At 37.7% G+C, this 20,523-nt stretch overlaps 2 protein-coding genes and 1 pseudogene across 2 annotated transcripts; 2 read left to right on the forward strand and 1 right to left on the reverse strand.

The window, feature by feature from the left end:
- Nucleotides 1-3,694: 3,694 nt before the first annotated feature.
- LOC107627587 (uncharacterized) lies at nucleotides 3,695-5,904 on the forward strand. The gene is made up of 6 exons (XM_088506066.1): nucleotides 3,695-3,775; nucleotides 4,199-4,249; nucleotides 4,330-4,650; nucleotides 4,726-4,800; nucleotides 5,269-5,524; nucleotides 5,819-5,904. Exons 1-6 carry the CDS (start codon nucleotides 3,695-3,697, stop codon nucleotides 5,902-5,904), a joined length of 870 nt encoding a protein of 289 aa, XP_088362192.1.
- On the forward strand, nucleotides 5,901-6,596 carry LOC148575115 (uncharacterized). Its single transcript, XM_088506067.1, has 2 exons — nucleotides 5,901-6,106; nucleotides 6,194-6,596. The coding sequence occupies exons 1-2, from the start codon at nucleotides 5,901-5,903 to the stop codon at nucleotides 6,594-6,596; spliced, it is 609 nt and encodes a 202-aa protein (XP_088362193.1).
- Nucleotides 6,597-7,287: 691 nt separating this feature from the next.
- Nucleotides 7,288-8,248, reverse strand: LOC148575116 (uncharacterized; annotated as a pseudogene).
- Nucleotides 8,249-20,523: the final 12,275 nt, after the last annotated feature.

The raw sequence follows: 20,523 nt of genomic DNA on the forward strand, positions 1-20,523 counted from the left end.
TGGTTTCGTTATGCGGTGCCCTGGCGGTGCCAATAAAATGGAACAAACTAACGAAGCAAAAAATAATTGTAATATTAATTAATAAATAAACAAACAAAGTAAGATAAAAAGTTCAACGCGGAGAATCAGAAACGAGTGAAAGTAGACCATTAATTATGATGATGATTGATTACATAGCCAGTATGCATCTTAAAGGGGAAGAAAAAAAAATATTGTGGTAGTTGAGATCCCATTTTTTACTTCTTAGACTCAGTTACCAACCAATTTTAGAAATTATGCACGAGACCTTTTATCTATTTTAAAGTAGAAATTATTTAAACACTCTCAGATTTTTGTATGTCATAAACTTATAATGTAATCTTTATTGTTTAAAAGTTTTTTTAAGGAATATAAGGAAAAACATACAATTGTACTCTTATATCATTCTTAACCCATTATAATTTGATTGTATCTAGCAATAATCAAACAAGATATGAAGATGATATATTCGTTAGAGATCGGTTAGTATTATAATTTGGCTCAATATATTATAAATTGACTATTAATATCGATATCACATAAATCGTTTTAAATATTTTGAGTAAATCTAAAAGTAAAAGATAAGATAATAATATTGTATTATTTTTTAAAAAGAAATTATTGTTCACATATTGATTTGAGTGTCAACATATTTTTTGCAGGTATTTAATCTTCTTATTCTTTTAATTACCATCGAAATATAACTCATCCTAATTAAGTGAAGCTCAAAAAATAATTGCTTCTGACAAACTATATCAAAATCAAGCCACACAAAAACAAAAATAATTATATATAGTTGTATAATCATTAATATAATATTACTCTTTTATAATAAAATACATATAAATTCAATCTAATTTTATTTGATCGTTACCATTATAATTAGGATTTTCTCACAATAATTTTATTATTTATGGCTAGCATGACTTATATATCGAGGATTTTTTTATTTAAATTAAATAAATATAAAATTTACAAAAATATATAAAATATAGAGTAATTATTTAAATATATCTCATATTACATTTTAGATATTGAAAAAAATATTAAATATTGTTGTATTTTAAGTACTGAAATTTCGATCTATGACGCAACAATGACTGACATATCCTGAATGTATTTGAAATATGTGTTACTTGAAAAGATGGATACTGAACATCGGTTTAAATGCTGATTAGGATCTCAATATCCGAAATAAGTGCAAATTGGCAAATCAGGTCAAAGTATATTTTGAATACCAAGAAAAAAATTTAAATATAATCTTATCTCGGATACTGAGACCCTAAACAACATTTAAACACATCTCGATACTCCATACCTATTTTCTCACATGACATGTATTTTGGGTGTATCCAGCCGTTGTTGCATCATAAGTTAAGATCTCAATATTCGGTATATGGCTATATTTAAATTTTTCTCTCCATATCTGAGATATCATCATACGGTATATATTTAAATAATTATTTTATATTTTATGTATTTTTATAAGTTTTATATTTATTTAATTTAAATAAAAAATTTCATTATATCGATCAATTAACGAATTGAATAAATTAGTAAGCATGATTGTCCAAAGTAGAGGGTAATGCAGACCCACTAGTTGGTTTGATGGAGAAATTTTAGGCCTATCATTGCACTATAATTATTATTAATAATAGTATAGTATCTGTGACTATCAGTCTATGTGATAACCTAAAACAATGACTTCATGTAGAGTAATAGCTTACTATTTTCATGATTAATTAGTACTAGTTACTTCTATCTATAACGTTTCTAATTTTAAAAGAAAAATGGTTACGAAAGAAGCATGCATGATGATTGTTAGTTTGTTACACGTCATAATGTGGCATGACTTGAATTGTTCCATAAATAAAAAACAATTATGGAAACAAAAAAACATAAAAGGAATGTAAAAAGTGAAATTTGGTTTATGAAAATATCTAAACTTAATTGATTAAGCGGGGATATATATATAGAGTAATTTAAAGTTGAAGAAATAAGTTTTAGGACGAATAAATAATTTAATTAATTTTTTAAAAAATATTTAAAATATAAAAATTTATATTAAAAATAGTTTATAAATAAATTATTTTATTTTAATTTTTTAATTATAAAATATTTATTTTAAAAAGAGAGTGATAAAAAAACTTTTATTATAAAAAAAATCACTTTTTTTAACTTCTCCATAAATACTTTAAATAATTTTTTAAAAAGTTATAAGTTAATTTTAAAAATTATACCACACATTAATGCTATGACTTTTTATAAATTAAAAGTAAAAAAATAACTTATAATCCTATCCAAATTAATTCTTAATCTGACTTACCTTCTGGCAAATTATTTGAAGAGAAAAAAATTATAAAATCATTCCATATATCAAAATTAATTAGACATGTATTATACTTTCGACTTTTAAGTGAGTATACAACTACGATTAAAAAGTGTGTTTTGAATGATCATTTTATTAAAATTCAGTTTTTTTTATAATAATTATATTAGACAATTTCTTTTTTAGTAAGGTTTTAATTAAAAAATGCTTATTTTTATTATTCAATATAGTAATATATAAAGTAAAAATTTAAGTAAAATGAACTTTTTATATATAACTCAATAAAATTATTCAATAGAATAAAAAATTTAACCCTAATACACTATCAGTATAAAGATATTTTACATATACATAAAAACTATTAAAAAAATAATAGAATTGGATGACTTTACAATATATTTTATATTAAAGTACACCAAATTAACTTAAAAAAATGAATGTGTAATTTATAGAGATCACATAAAAACTAAAATTCATAGCAATATTCATTAGCTACTATATATATGTGTGTGTATAAAATCGATAATTTTAATTCTTAAAGACTATATTTAGAGTTTTTATCGGTTTTATATCCATTCAATACTACTCTACTGTTGCATAAAAAAAAACAAGTTTGGATTTATTATTTTTTATATCATTGTTATTTTTTTGGTTAATCCTTTACCAATAAGCAGCTACAATTGAACACTGAAATTTGAATTCTGAAGAACAAACTATTAGAAAAATCTTTTACATCCAAGAATTTCGAACAGAGCTTGCCAATTGAAAAAAAAAAAGAAAAATCTGATTGAGCATATTTGATAAATCGATGTGTCTAAATTAAATACTTCCTATGCATAAATATTGTTTTTTATAATTTAATAGAGAAGCATATCAAAATAGAAGCTAAAGAAAGAAGGAGGTGATGACGAGGTTGTTCATTTCTTTTTCGGGTTTTGATTTTGAACATGTTCTCATGATTTTGGAAAACTGGATTTTAATATAAAATAAGAAAAGAAAAATGATTGATACCAAACTCATAAGATTGCATGTGAAGTTGGAAAGCCGGCTGGAATATCGTCATCGTTGAATTTAATTGTCACACATGGCAGCAAACCCCCACTGCCAAATTAGTGTATGTATCTTACCTTTTTCATTGTTTCGGACCTATCATTTAGAATTTTAACGGCCCAATACAATTCCTCTAACAACATTCTCACTGTCTTAACGGTTCGAAATTATTTTTACCTTTTAATTAGGGCAAAATACCATTATAAGCCAATGCCATCTAAAATTTACGTATATAAGCCAAACCAAAAATGATTTCAGTAATGCGCCAGAACGTATATTAATATAATTCGAACCAACATGGTTCAAACTACATTTGTTAGTAATTCGAACCAGCGCAGTTCGAATTACAAGTTGACTGTTGTTAATAAATCGAATCAAGTTGGTTCGAACTTCAAGTGCACATAATTCGAACCAGGGTGGTTCGAATTATAGAGAGAGAACGCTGACAAAGTAATTTGAACCAGGCTGGTTCGAATTAAACCAACCATAATTCGAACCAGGCCGGTTCGAATTAGTGGGAGACAGAAGCCTATATATATGTTTCTAAACGTGAGTGGTCTCATTAGAGGGAGTAAGATGGCTAGTGAGGAGAGTTTTGTTGTTTTGGTTCACCACAGAGGATCCATTAAGAGAAAAACTCGTTCCGGTGTGAAGTTCACAGATAAGGATCCTCTCTGTATTGTCGTTAGTCCTAGGACGAGCTATGATGACCTTGTTAGATCTGTGCTGATGAAACTCGGTCTGGAAGGTGCGAAGCAGGTTAAGAAGTTTTTCTATCGCATTCCAATCACGGTCCTCTAGGATACCGTGAAGTATGATTGTTTCACGATTGGTAGTGATGAGGACTTGCAAGTAATGTTTCTTTGTCGGCGGCAGTTTCCGGAGGTCAGGACACCAGAATTGTTGGCAAAGCTTGTTGATGTGGTATCCAGCTCAGGAGTTCGAACCGGAATACCACCACTTTAGCCACGGCAGCCGGTTCTAGTTCCCGGCCTGCCGTTGCTTCTTCCTCCGTCCCTGTGTACGAGCCAACGGTCCAACCCGTCGCATCCCCGTCCTTTGCTGCTGATCTGAATGGCAGCGGAGGGGACGAGGTAGGATCATTTGACATTGCGCCGAACGCTTTACCGGGCGTTGCACCGCTTGGCGTTGGAGATGGATTTTTGGGGGAAGGAGAGGAGGATGACGTCGAGCCGGATATGATTGATGATGACAGCGGCGATGATATTGGAGCGAGTGAGCCTGCATTGACGGTAGGTGGTTCTAGCTCTGGCACACAGCAGTATCCACCACATTTTTCCTCTTTGGACTTGGATGCCATGAGGCAGGAGGGGGTATCTGGTCACTCTGTTGGATTCGGGGCTAGAGATGTGGAAGGGACTGCTGGTCTGACAGAGTTCCAGGTTGGTCAGCAATTTCAGGATAAAGATGAGGCCCTGTTAAGTGTGAAGACTTATAGCATCCGGCGAGGGGTACAGTACAAGGTTGTGGAGTCTGATCATCGCCGTTACGTGGGCAAGTGTTCTGAGTTTGGGAATGGGTGCACATGGTTGATTCGACTGAGTCTCCGGCAGCGCAAGGGCATTTGGGAGGTCAAACGGTACAATGGACCTCACACTTGCCTTGCCACCTCCATCTCTAGTGACCACCGGAGTTTGGATTATCATGTGATATCGGCGTTCATTATGCCAATGGTTAGGGCCAATGCATCCGTCAGCATAAAGGTGCTCTTAAATGCCACGGCAGCACACTTTGGGTTTAGGCCAACTTACAGGAGGGTCTGGATGGCGAAGCAGAAGGCTATTTCCCTCATCTACGGTGACTGGGATGAGTCATACAATGAGCTCCCTAGGTGGGTGTTGGGAGTCCAGTTGACGATGCCTGGTATTGTTGCAGTCCTACGGACGAGCCCCGTTCGAGTTGGTGGACAAGTTGACGAGTCTCAAGCGTATTTTCACAGACTTTTCTGGACGTTTCCACCGTGCATCGAGGCATTCCGTCATTGCAAGCCGCTAGTTAGCATCGACGGCACACATCTGTATGGCAAGTACGGGGGAACGTTGCTCATCGCGATTGCACAGGACGGGAACTCGAATATTCTACCTGTTGCATTCGCACTAGTAGAGGGTGAGAATGCAGAGTCTTAGTCATTCTTTCTCTCCCACCTTCGACAGCACGTGACACCGCAGCCGGGATTGCTGGTTATCTCGGACAGGCATAACGGCATCAAGGCTGCGCTTGAGGCACCTGACGGAGGTTGGTTACCTCCATCTGCATACCGTGCATTCTGCATTCGACACGTAGCGGCTAATTTTGCCCTTACCTTCAAGGGCAAGGACGCACGGAGGCTTCTAGTGAATGCGGCTTATGCGAAGACCGAGGTTGAGTTTGATTACTGGTTTGATATTCTGCGGTCTGAAGACCCGGCGATGTGTGAGTGGACGAACCGGATTGACTACTCCTTGTGGACTCAGCATCGTGATGATGGGCGGAGATTCGTCACATGACGACTAATATCTCCGAGTGTGTGAACTCAACACTCAAGGGTGTCAGAAATCTCCCTATATCCTCCCTGGTGAAGGCAACATATGATAGGCTTGCGGAACTCTTTGTTCGTAAGGGGAGAGAGGCTGAGGCTCAGATGGAAACCGGACAACAATTCAGTCAGCACTTGGTGAAGTCTATTGAGGCCGACTTGAAGATGGCCAGGTGCTTCACGGTGACTTTGTATGACCGTGATAACTCCGAGTTCACCGTAGCAGAGACCACTCCTACTGGTTCTTTCTCGTTGGGTAGCTATAGAGTATCGCTTGCCTCTCGGACCTGTGACTGCGGGTACTTCCAGGCGCTTCATTTCCCGTGCCAGCACGCACTTGCATGCTGCGCCTACTCACGGGTTACCTGGTCATCTTATGTTCACAGCGTGTATCAGATTAGTTCAGTGTTCAGTGTGTACCGGATGGGATTCACACCACCGATACCGGAGGGCTTCTGGCCACCTTACGACGGGCTCACGGTGATTCCGGACCCTGCCAAGAGGCGTGCGAGAGAGGTTCGTCCAAGATCCACTAGGATACGGACGAATATGGACGAGGCAGATCCGAACCGACCAAAGAGGTGTGGCCTCTGTCGCCAACCCGGACACACCCGTCGGAGTTGCCCACAGCTTGGAGGATCGTCTCACACGGGGGGCCAATAGTAGCGATGTTGTTAGTGTTAGTGATTATTGATTTTTATTTTTCCTATTACATGTTATGTTTGAGGACTTATGTAATCTGTTGATCTTTCTACCTTCTAGTAATGAAAAAGCTGTTTTCGAATTTGAGTATAGCTAGAAATCCCATAAATGCAAAAGTTGATAACTAATTGTCAACATTAAAGTGTTATATGATTCAATGATAATAAATATTCACTGATCCATTAGGTAAATACCAGATTTCGAAGTACAATAAGATGAACAAACAACAAGGAAAAATAGCTCTAAAGTAACAACAGTAGTCCACATGGGTATCATACATGAATGAACCCTAACATCCAAAATAGATGAAAAGTAAATCATCTAAACAAGTGGGAGCCCGTCCCACAACGACGGGGTACCCGTGGCCTCTGACCTCTGCGGATAAACGGCTCCTCATCCTCGATCTCATCCGCGTCCTCCTGCGGGGCAGGCTGTGCAGGTGGCGTAAAATGGACGGGTGCGGCAGACGGCCCAGCGACAGACTCTGATGCAGCGGTGTAGGCGGAAGGTGGGGTACCTCCCAAACCAAACTGGTCACCAACAGGTGTCGTAGCAGGCTCGTTCAGATCAACATCTAAGGGTGCCTGCGTGCCGGGGGTCTGACCACGCCTCCTGCCCGGCACGTCCTCCTGCATGATAGCCGTAATCTCCTCTAGAAACTGTGGACTGCCGAAGTCCGCATCAAGCGTATCTGCGCCAAGAAAGTCCTGCCATTGTGATCCCGGAATAACCCATGGAGTATCGTCCTGCTGAGGCTGGTCATCGGCGGGTATACCAACAAAGTAATGTCCAAGAGGTCCCGACCCAAGTCCAGCGTCACTAGGCTCAGCCCCGTCACCCATCTTTGAGCCATACCACTCACCTCCGTGCCCCCCATCCTGGGTACTAACACCAGCAACTGCAGCCGCCCCTGCACCATCCCCGCCCTCGGGCCCATGCTGATCGTCGTCATCGTCCTCAGGGTCAGGAGCAGCGGCATGAACCGCAGCACGCCCTCTACCTCTGCCTCGTTGGCCTCGTCGTCGACCCCCAGCGGGGCCGGCCTCGTCATCATCCTCCATAGCACGATCAAGCCATCTCCAATCACGCTAGCTCCGCCGTGTCCCCACGCGAGCTCTCCTCTCAACCCGCCGCCTGTCCGGCACGTCGTCAGGACGATCCATCTCAGGAACTCGCCCAGCTCCCCGCTGTGAGGCCTCAACAGGAATAGCAACGGCTCTCGGATCCCCCAAGTGCGGATCTGGAGACAAGAACCTCTTCCTGTGCTGACTCCACCACTCCAGGAACTCATGCGATGGACCAGGGTCAGCAACAACATCGAACCTCAGCACGCTCTCCGCACGGGACTCCCAATGGAGATGCCACTTCTGCAGATGGTACGGGAACCATCGATCGCCGCCTCTGCCGTCCTTCGACATCAGAAAGTCGATGTTCAGGGCGGGATGTGGACGGGGCTGCACCCCTCCAAACTGCGGAAGAACCCTATCTATCTGATGCCACTCTATGACGGCAAAGTAGATAAGCAACGTAACAGACCGCCACAGCGCCATATGCCGAGGCTCCAAAACCTCTGGATGCACAACCTGAAGTACGTCGGGGCTGTTGTACGGCATCTAGATAAACTGCACCAAGAACTATACAGTGTCAGGGCAACTCATGAACCCAACTCGTAAAGTGTGGTTAAATAAAGAAACTTATTAAGTAACATACTGACCTCTCTATCCTGCAACCGGTCTATCCAGAGCCTCCACATCTGAACTCTAGGACCCTTCTTGCTACTGGAAGGGTTGTAACCTGACCACCTGCATCATACACATGTCTTACCGCTACTTAAATGTGTGCTTAGGGTATCCAATACATTATAAATGAACACGTAGTTATGTATAGTAAATTGAAATAGACAAGGCTTAGTACAGTACCTCGAGGCCAATGGCCAGCTGAACGTCTCAAACCCTGCAGGCCTAAACCGAGGAAATCGCCAGAAAATCCATGACTGAAGTAGCTGAAGTGGGCCCGCTAGCTTGATAACATTTCTGTTCGCCACTCGGCACATGCACCGGTATAACCATGCCAGTGCTGCAGAACTCCAGCTGTAGGTCCCCATCTCCTCCAGCCTAGCTACAAACGGAAGCCATCTGATGTGAATGCGGTTGCCGGACTTGTCCGCAAACAGCTGCGTGCCCAACAACATCATGATGTACGCACGGGCATATTGACGCACAGTCTCCTCATCAGCTCCCTCTGGGCACTCACCAAAAGTCTCCTGAAACCAGCTGCAGTTGACTGCGTACTTCTGAACCTGGCTAGGAGGAGGTACCACTCCAAGCAACTCCTCGAACCACACCCAGGCTGGACGGCCACCCTGGATGTATATCTGGAACTCTGATAGGCAGCCGCTGACGTAACTCCCATCCACTGGCAAACCCAGCTGGTATGCCACGTCCTGGGGTGTGATCATGCACTCTCCGAACGGCATATGAAACGTGTGCGTTTCCGGACGCCATCGCTCGACGAATGCACTGACAAGGGCCTCGTCCAACCGGAACCATCTATCGTTCAACCTTGCAAGATGGTATAGACCGGCCATCTGCAGGTACGGAACATATCTGTCATCGAGGAGCATGCCCTGCTGCCGCCGCATGCTCCTGATGCATCGCTGAGGCTGCGGAAGAAATGAACCGCATTATTAGAACCAACTTAATTACCAGTGACAAACATAATCAACACGATAATTCATAAACCAAAAAATCATACTAAATATGACCGCTTAAAAATCCAAGAACGAGAACCACTTGCATAAACAACTAACATAAGAAACCAGCATAAACCACTGACATGAAAGATCTAACATAAAACAACCACAACTAAACCGCTAACATAAACCACTAACATAAACCACTAACGACAACCTCTAAGATAAACCACTAACATAAACCGTTAACGTAAACCACTTACATAAACCACCGATATAAACTACCAACATAAACCACTAAGATAAACCACCAACATAAACCACTAACATAAACCACTAACGTAAACCACTAACATAAACCACTAACATAAACCGTTAACGTAAACCACTTACATAAACCACTAAGATAAACCACCAACATAAACCACTAACATAAACCACTAACATAAACCACTAACAGAAACCACTAACATAAACCATTAACGGAAACCACTAACATAAACCACTAACATAAACCACCAACTAAACCACCATCTAACCCGCATGCAAAACCACTAAGTCACATGTACCGGTAGAACAAAGTTATTTCCGTACTAACCTCCTCGTTGATGACCCCAGCTATATGGGCGACTCCGTCCAAGCGATATAACCGTGCCGGATCGTCCCCCATCAGCAGAGTATTCCGTTCAGGTCTTCCTCGGAGAGAATCTGGGTTGTTTTCTTTGAGATTTGGTGGGGTAGGGGAAGGTGAGAATGGTTCGAATGAGGCTGATTCGAACTTCTTATATAGCCGAATCACTAGTAATTCGAACCAGGGTGGTTCGAATTACTTGAAGACTTTACTTACCTATAATTCGAACTAAGCTAGTTCGATTTACGTGGAGACGGAGTTCGAACCTTGCTGGTTCGAATTACAACCAACTTTTCATCAACCTAATTCGAACTTGGCTGGTTCGATTTACTAAGGAATCTAATTCGAACTGAGCTGGTTCGAATTACATATATATAGCTCTTGGCTCATTACTGAAACGAATTTCAATTTGGTTTATTTACGTAATTCTCAACTTGCCTTGGCTTATTCTAGTTTTTTGCCCTTTTAATTATTTTTTAAAATTATGTAAAATGCAATCCTTCTTATAAAGATAAGATAACTCGCTAAAACCTATAAAAAGGGAGTCTCATCATTCTTCCATATATTATTATTCAACTTTATACATTTATTTACTACTTTTTTTTAGCTTTTTGACTTAGACATTGGGATGTCTTTGCAGGTATCACCTCACATTATCAAATTCAACCTCACCAGCCGGACCGACAGACATCCGATCCCTCTTCACCTAAACAAATACTTTTTGAACCTTCAGGTACCGCTTGAACATTGATGCCATCTGTGAAGATTGTTGAGATTCTAGTAGCATGACAGACGTCTGTGAGGAGCAACTCAACCAAAACTCGGAACCTAACTCTTATCGATAGTTTGATCAACCTAAATCTCAGAACCACAGCAACCTCCCAGGCCATGGGCGGGTGGCCAACGTGGTCCACAACCACACGGCATGTACTCAATCGAGACAGCAGTCTCAAGAAGAAGATCATCAGTCTAATAGAAGCAGGTCATTCGACGGCCTAGGAGAAGATATAAACCGCATAATTCAGGAGCTTTGTCACCGAGTTCAAACCTTGGAAGGTAGGATTGCCACAAATGAACACTACCAACGAGAGCACACGGGCGAATCGATATCTCGAACCGCCTCTAGAAGGGAGCACAGAACGAGAACCTCGGATCAACGTCACAAGAGGCGTAGGAATCACAATCGATCTCGATATTCCAACTGAGAGGACCATAGAAAAAGACACCATAGAAATTCCAAGCGAAGGCAACACGAATGCGTGGTACTGGGAGCAACCCGATTCACCGAGAAAGTCCTAAGAATAAGGTCATCAAAAGGGTTCGATAAGCCAATCGACATGAAGTACGACGGCACCAAAAACCCCCAAGAACACATAACGACCTTTGAGGGCAGGATGAACTTCGAAGGAGCGGTCGACGCTATCCGGTGCTGGGCCTTTTCGGTAATCATAGCCAGTCCGGCTATCAAGTGATTCAACGCGCTCCCGAACTGTTTGATCTCATGCTTCAGCGACATCTCTCGAAAATTCCTTGCACAATTCACCACATGTATAGCCAAAGCAAAGCATCCGTCAGCCTCCTAGGCATCACTCAACACCGGGACGAGTCTACAAAAAAAATATCTTGATAGTTTCAACGACGAGTGCCTAACCATAGACGGACTAACCAACTCGGTGGCTATTCTGTCCCTAACTAACGGCCTAATGAATGAGGACTTTCGGAAGCACCTTACAACGAAACCCGCTTGGTCGACACATGAGATTCAGAGCGCGGCGAGGGAATACATAAACGACGAAGAAGTGAGTCAGGTTGTGGCCGCCAATAAATGACACCACAACAACATGGCACCTCAAAACAACCCCATCCAAAGACATAAATGAGAAATGGTTTAGGCCATACACTCAAAATCAACCACCATAAAAATCTTTCTCGTGATCTAAACGTCTGACAAGATGACCTATCGAGACCAGAACCGGAGAGAGACTTAGAAAAGCTACAAATAGGACAATCCAGAGGAAAAGTCACTTACATTAACAAGAATTGGTAACTTATCTTTTTGCATCTTTTCTTTTTTGATAATTCATTTTTCTTTCTCGTTTTTAAAGGGAACTCTTTCCTACCCAAAGCAACAGAAGGTTTTAACGAGACCCTCACGTTGTAAACATTTTTCATTTAAGTAAAGTTTTCCTTTTTTTTTTTTAACAAGTAAATTCTAAACGTTAAATGAAACTCGACAAAACGCCTACCCCGGAGATTAATCATCTCGGAGGCCAATGAAATGGATATCCAAAGTTAACAAAACTAAAATATCAAAACAGCTCATCAAGAAGCAAGTCTTTAAAACACAAAGTAACGTTTCGCTTCCCCACGTGAGATTGACGATCTCCCAAACCACGGAGAACCGAACTCAATCAGTGTAAACTCCTGATTAATTAATAAATAATTAAATAATAAATTAATTATGAACCAAAGAGATTAAGAAATAAAAATTTTATAATTTGAAAAAGTAAAAATATTTAGAATACGAATTAAAATACTAATTTTAAAGGTTTCGACTCAAAATTGGACCAACAAACTAAAACGGTTAAACCGAGCCCATATTGGGCCCAATAACTCAAGCCCACATATATTAACACCCTCACACTTTACCCAAACTTAGAATTTCACATTGAGAGAGTGAGGGACACAACTAAAAGAGAGAAGAGAAGTGAAGAACCTTAACTCACTATTCACCTTCAACTTCAATCACTCATAACTTTTGATTCAGAGCTCTAATTGATGAGCCATTTGTAGCCACGCGTTCGTCTCAAAATTCTCTTCGATTCTATTAGAAAAAATGGTAAAAAACTTGAAATTTATTATCCAATTCTTTCTTCTATTCAATTTCTCTTTTTTAGTTTTGATTTTGAAGAAATCTTGAATTTTTTATATTTAGGGCAGACTCAATTGTGAGTTCTAGTGGAATTTTAACTTAAGGCTACAAGGAATAAGGTAAAAAAAAATTTTTCAATCGTTTACACAAATTTGTGTTATGAATTTAGGTTGAATTATGTAAAATTATGTGATTAGATAACACAGAGCTCGATTTGATTGGATTTAGGGTGAAGCGGAACTAACCGGTGCATTTTGGTGCAAAATTGGATTCAAGGATCGCCTGGTGTAAAATCAGTGGACGTTGGAGTTGTCCGAAGGAAATCAAAGTGTTGGAGGAACCGCTACCTAGAGGTATGGATTTTAGTTTCGAGTAGGCATTATGTAAAATTATGTGAATGCGTAGGTTAATTGTCCCTAAGATAGGATTTGAATGAAATTTGTTTGTTGGTTGCAAATTGTGAGTAGAATGGTTATTAGGTACAATAAATGCATATGTGTGAATTGAATTTGAATATGAAATTATGGTTTGATTGTTAATAAATATGATTGATGTGGACATTGGGTCGGAGGCCGTGATGGGGTGAGGAATTTTTCACGTGGTAATTGGAGGTAAGTGTTGTAATTGATTGTAAGATTGATTAGATTGTTGAATTGTTGATTATGGATGGAAATTGTTGGAAATGAATGATTCACTGGATAATTGGTTGATTAGGTGTTGAAATAGTTAGAAAGGGGTAGAGAATTTATAAATACATGTCGGGTACGCTTAGAAAAGGTTTTGGTATGGTTTAGAAGTGAGTTGGATTGAAAACTGGTGAGATTAAGTAATTGTGCAAAGTTTGGTAAAAATCAATTTTTGACAGGGCTTAACTTGGCGCTCGAAGTTCGTAATCAAATGAAATTAGTTCTAAATTAAAGCTAGGTGAAAGATCTTTAAAACTATATAAGGATGAGGGAAAATAAAATTTTGTAGAAAAAGTTATGAATATTGGAAAATGAGGTTTAGAGCTGAAATATGAAATGTTGTAGAAAACCAGAATTTTGGCATGTGTGTCCACGCACACAATGGCACCTAGGGGAGTTCGGTTTGCGGTTTGGTTCGATTTTTTGACAAAAATTCATCCGATCCAATGTTATTTTAATTATACAGTTTGGTTTGGTTTGATTTTTTATCGAGATCATCCGAACCAAACCAAACCAATTAATATCAGTTTGGTTTGGTTTGATTTTTTCGGTTTTTCAATTAATTTCAGGAAAAAAAGTTTAAAAATTACAAGAATTGTTAGAGCCAAGACTGGAGTATAAAATAATAGTAAAATGGATGTGAAGGTTGTGACATTCATGACAAATTAGTAGAACTTATTCAGTAAAAATCAAGTTCAATTAATCATGAAAATGAGCAAAGTTGAGGGCTGAGGATGGAGCAAAATACCCGCTAACATATTTATCGGCAATAAAAATACCTGTTAACATATTTGCCAGAAATTAGACATTAGCCGTCTTATACTTTGTCATTAAAAAAAGTTTTAGTGACAATTATACAATTGACAGTAAAAATCTTTTTAATGATCGCAAAAAGTATATAATTATCATTATATAATAATAATAAATATATAATTGTCACAACAACACAAGTTAATAAGGCATATAATAATTATTATATTATTACTACTAAAAATCTATTACTAAAAGTGATTTTTGTTGTGGGTGCCTCAATAACACTCTCATATATTAATTATAGTCAAGGTTGTCAAACTCACGAGTCTAGATAAATTTGTGGAGCTGACCTAGACTCGACTCGTAAACTCGTACGAACATTGGCTCGAGGCATTTTCTCTACCCCTTCTTAATTAATTACTTGGCTTCGTGGCAGGATGCTTACTTTTTTTATATTTAAAAAATATGTCCGAGGTTATCTCCGAAGTGAATGGTGGACCAATTCAGTCACGTTTTTATGTTCCAATTGATTCCTTTTTTTGATTATTCTCAAAGGAGAAGATTTGGACCTTGGACATATCATAGTTCCGAATCGAATCTCTTTAGAAAGAAGATCTTTTGTCTCATGGTAGCCTGCTCCAGTTCCCTTACGAAACTTTCGTTATTGGGTTAGCCATACACTTCACATGTTTCTAGCGATTCACATGGCACCTGTTATAAATTTTTTATAAAAAATATATATATCATGTATAATATATATATATATTTATATATATATTTACTCAAATATAGACTTTTAAATGTAACAATTTCAACATCAAAATACATAATATATTAACATAATACTACAACTATAACAAGTACTTTAGACTACACATTCAAATTCTTCACAAGTATGCATTTAGTTTAACATAAAACACACGATCACAAAATCAAAGCTTCATATAAAACAACCGAAAAAACAACAACAAAGCAACAATTAAATGTTCTAATAAAGTAAAACTCTAAAACTGAAATTTTCAAATATCTTCATCTTCCATGGTATCAACATCATCATCTTCACCATCTTCATCAGAAACATCATTTCAGTAGATCTAGGAATACTAAGAACTGAAGACCCTATCCCTGAACCAACATTCTCAGACATTTTGTACTTTTGTCCTTGAATCAACAAATCAACAAACCAAATAATTAATTTAGCAAATTTATCCACTTATTTTTATCCATCTTTGAATAATAATTAGAAATTATTTTAGTGTTATCCACTAAAATACAGAATTTCAAATTCAGTTGCAAAATTATCCACTAAACAGTTGCAAAATTAGTTATTACAGAGTTATCCACTAAACACTTACAAGGTTATCCACTATCAAAGTTGATAAATAATAAATTCAGATTTTAGATTTCAATTGTAAAGTTATCCCCTATCAAAGTTGATAAATTCATAATTAACACTAAGAAGTAACAACTACAAATTACAAGAAGCAACAATTAAGAATAAACTAAACTAACACATTTCAGAGTTTAATCTTTCAGATATTCAAATTAATTAACAAGTAACAACTAACTAACAGTTTAACACTAATAACTAACAAGTAACAACTACAAATTACAAGAAGCAACAATTAAGAATAGACTAAACTAACACTAACATTTCAGAGTTTCAATCTTTCAGATATTTAGATTCATTAACAAGTAACAACTAACTAACACAATAACACTAACAACTAACAAGTAACAACTACAAATTACGCAGCAGCAATTAAAAACAGACTAAACTAATACTAAGTAACAACTACAAAATGCAGCACTTCAGTAACTAGTTTTGTTTTAAACCATTCCTTAATCTGAATGAATGAATGGAGTCAGAAAAGTGACAGGCTGTGCTGAGGAACCAGGCGTTGCTGTGCTATGCACGCAAATAAGCAACGGTAGCGTCGCAGATGGCAGAGGACACGACGAATGACGACAGCATGATGAAGTAGCGGACAGCAAAGGCTCCATGAGTCCATGTGCTTTGATGCAGAACAAATCCAACATAGAGCAGAGTGAGAGAGTGAGAGTAAGAGAACAACGGAGAGGGAGACAGTGATGAGCTGTTTGGGGAACGGCGGCGAGGGATGGACGGCGGCGAAGGACGGGCTTGGGGAAGAGCCGAAGAGGGCTTGGAGAAGAGAGTGAGGGCTTGGAGAAAAGAGTGAGAGTGTTAGCACCGTTTGGAATTAGGGTTACGTTGCTGAGTTGTTCCCTTTCTCTTTTTTTTTGTTTTATTTTTTTGCGTCAAAAACGACGTCGTTTTGGCAAAAATGGGCATTCAAATCAACTTCGCTGACTTGTTCTCAAACTTGCGAGTTTGACCGATTCTGTCCGAGTCTATCCGAGTCTACCCAAAAATAAATGTGTGTCCGAGTTAACTCGATTTCATTATCTAAACTCATAAACTCATACGAGTTTACGAGTTAACTCACGAGTTTGAAAACAATGATTATATCTATTATTTGAAAAATATTTAAACTGTGTTAGCTTGACGAGTTTGAACAAATTTAGAATATTAGTACGTATTAGTATAGAATATTCTTATTTCTTTAATTAATCACTATATTCTTATTTCTTTAAATGAAAATAGCAACACAAAGTAAAGACTGAAGACTTATTTAAAAGAAAATAATCAATATATATAAAAACATAAAAAATAACATAAAAAATTTCTACTCTAAATAACCTTATCACCTGTCCAAAATGCCTGTTAATAAGATACTTATTAATATATAGTATTATAAATAATATTACAATTTGTGATATTTATAAACTTCGAAAAATTAGTAAATAATTAGTTAATAAATTAATTTTTTAATAAAAAAATTAGAAATGTTAATTTTATAGTAAAATAAGATAATGCTAATTAAAACAAGAATTTTAACACTAATTTTAAAGAATTTGGCCTAAAATTGAATCAAACGGGCTGAATTGATCAAACCGAACCTAAAATGGGCCCAAGACCCAACCAATTCATAAAAACCAAATGAGCTCAGCTCATTCCTCATTCATTAAGTGCCCCACACTGAGGAACACAAAGAGTGGTGAGGAAGGGTTTCAAAACCTTTGGATTCAATTCAATCCACTATAACTTCTTGCTCCGAGCTCCGATCGCCGATCGCCGCACTGTTTGTGGCTACGCGATCACCGCATCGAGCTCTACAATTCCATCGGAACAATTTCATAGGTAAGCTACTCTATCACTCTCAGCCTCTCCTTCCCCCAATTTTTCGAAATTATGTAAATGGTGTTGAATTTTTGCCATTTTGATGTATTAGGATTCGATTGGCTTGAGAAAAATATTCACTCTTGCTTGTGTGACGCTTGGATAAGGTGAGGATTCGAGAACCCTAGTTAATTTCTTGAATTTGGGTATTGGGTATTGAATTAGTGTATGGATATGTGAACAATGTGAACTTAGGTGTTTATGCACATATTGGAACGTGATTTTGGACAATTGAGGCTTGGTGGAGGATTGGTGTGAATACTTTGGTAATTTTTGGACTTGTGGGGCTGTGCAGTTTTGGTGATTTGACTTGGATAATACGTGAAAATTGGCCAAGATATGGTTTAGGTTTCGCATATTTAATATATAATGTTCTGTGAAAACTTAGGCTAGATGATCATAGGTTAGGAATTGAATTGTATTGTTGTTGAATGGTTATAGTGAATGGTATAAATTATGTTGCCATTGGTTTTGAGGGTGAAATTGATGTCTTTGTTGATGAATTATGAAAGTTGCGTGTGATGATATTGAATTATAATTATTGGTGATTAATGAGATTGAGTTATTCAATTAAGAATTTGTTAGAAGTGGTGGATTGATGAATTGCGGCTTGGATAAGAAAGTTGAGAATGCTTGGTATAGAATTGGTAAGTTTTGGATTGAGTATGTATTGATGAGTAATGGTTTAATAACATAAATGTATATGTTTAGGAGGGATGAATTATGATTTTGTTGATGTATTTAAGAGATTGATGCATGACATTGTTGATTTGAGATATGGTAGGATATGGTGGTTGTTGTAGTGTTGGTTGTATGCCTAAGAATGATAGTATTGAGTTTTTTGTGGTAAAAATGGAGGTTTGAGGTTTTGAATAAGAACTTGATTTTTAAGTGAATTTCGTCGAGCCATAACTCGGCTTCCGGACCCCTAAATGATTTCAAATTTATTTTATTTAAAAATTGGGTCCGTGAAGTTTACGCCGTTTGAAGAACGGAGGAAAAATGATTTAAAACGAAAAAGTTATGTGCGTCGGAAGTTTGGTGTTTAAATTAGCAAATCTGCAGAATTTGGACTGGGTGAAATTTTTTGGAAAAACGTACACCCACACGTACGCGTGACATGAGACATCCGCGTACGCATAACCCTCATTCGCGGAAGGTGGCTACTGCCTAGTGCTAATGTGTATGCGTAATCAAGGAATGCGTGCGCGTCTTGGGCTAAACGCATACCCACGCGTACGCGTGGCCCTATTTCCTGCAAAAACTAAATTTTAAGTTTTTAAACTGAATTTCAAACTTCTAAACCTTCGTTTTTGTTCTTTTAGCCCTAAACTATAGTAGTAAGTCTAGTAATGAGCTGAAGCTAGGAAAATGTGATAACTTGAGAGTGAAGTAATAATCTTATATGATGAATTAGGTACAAATTGCAATAATATGAGGTGTATGTATGAGATCAGGCTAGACTATGGCTATAAAGAATGAATGTAAGGAAATGATGATGATAAATGATGAGATTTGGGATGATTGTATGTGGTCGGAATGGTCGAGATGTATGTGTGGCCGAAATGGTCGAGATGGCAAGGTTTGGGTGTAATCCTGCTTGCATATTAATTTGAAAATGTGTTCGATGGCAAGTTAAGGACGGAAGTTCCCTCTCTTGTCGTGATGTGGATGTTGGGAAGGTGGAAAGGCACACTCCTTCGATGTGGAAAGGCACTCTCATTCGTGAAACCTCCAGGAGAAGGTGGAAATGCACTCTCCTTTGTTTATGATCCTCCTGGAGATGCGCAACCTAGAGACCAATGTTTGGGTTAGCTCCAGATGTGTCGAGTTTTGGCAAAGTAACCGACACGTGAGTCATGACTAGTAGGATAGACATTCATCATATGCATTTTGTTTGTTTGATTGCTATGCCTTATTTGGGATTGCCTAACTGAATATATTATGATAATTGTGATAATTGCTACTTGCACTACTTGTCTCCTACCTGTGCTTGCAATTGTCTGTTTGTATGTATTTGTAAACCCACTGGAGATGGAGGAACGGAGGAAAGGTGGTTAGGATGGGTGTTAAGATAAAGTTTAAGTTAAGTTTAAAATTTTCTAGACACCTACCCTTTTATGGTTTCTGTTTAGTAATTTTAAGTTTTATAATCTGAGTGTTGGCGTTCTAGGATTGCCTCTGGCATTCTCAGGACCTTATATATTATATGCGTGGCACATTTACCATGCTGAGAACATTCGGTTCTCACCCCATACTGTGTTGTTGTTTTCAGATGCAGGTCGAGAGGCTCCTCGCTAGGTGTCTGGACTTCTGAAGCGGAGTAGTTTATGGGTTTTATTTTGATGTGCAGTTTTGAATATATATGTACTTAGTTCTTCTCCAAGAAACTTGTTTATTTTGTCCCTCTTAGAGGTTTGAGGAGAGTTAAGATTTTATCTCTGTATTTTGGGTATTTTGGGACATGTATATATGTTTGTAAATATTCTCCGGCCAGCCTTAACTCCGCAGGCTGAGCTAGTAGCTTGTTATATCGTTCTCTTGACTCTCTATTCCTGTTTCCTATTTAGCCATGATTTTAAATTTTAGCTTTCTTCTCACGTAAGTAACCCTTATTTCTGAGCGTTGCGTTTTTAATTTTGCGATTTTGCTTTACCTATTCTTCAAGGCTCCTAGAATACTACATTCTTTCAATTATTAGTGAATTATATTTTATTTTAGAGTTCGTAATATCACACCACTTCTATTTTACGATTTAAGCATAAAACCCTGTGTGGTAGGATGTTACAATATTAGGTTAAGAAGAAACGTGATATTTGTGTGTTAATGTACAATGAAGATTATTTATTTATAGGTTAAGAGTACGAATTTAATTATAATGATAAAATTAAGGTGAATTTTATTAAACTCTTTATTTTAAAGAGTAAATTATTTTTTGTTATATGTTATAGTATTATTAATTGAATATGTTGATATTTTATAATTAAATTTA

Source organism: Arachis ipaensis, chromosome B2 (genome assembly GCF_059453495.1).
Source record: "Arachis ipaensis isolate K30076 ecotype BB chromosome B2, ASM5945349v1, whole genome shotgun sequence".
Classification (NCBI taxonomy): domain Eukaryota; kingdom Viridiplantae; phylum Streptophyta; class Magnoliopsida; order Fabales; family Fabaceae; genus Arachis; species Arachis ipaensis.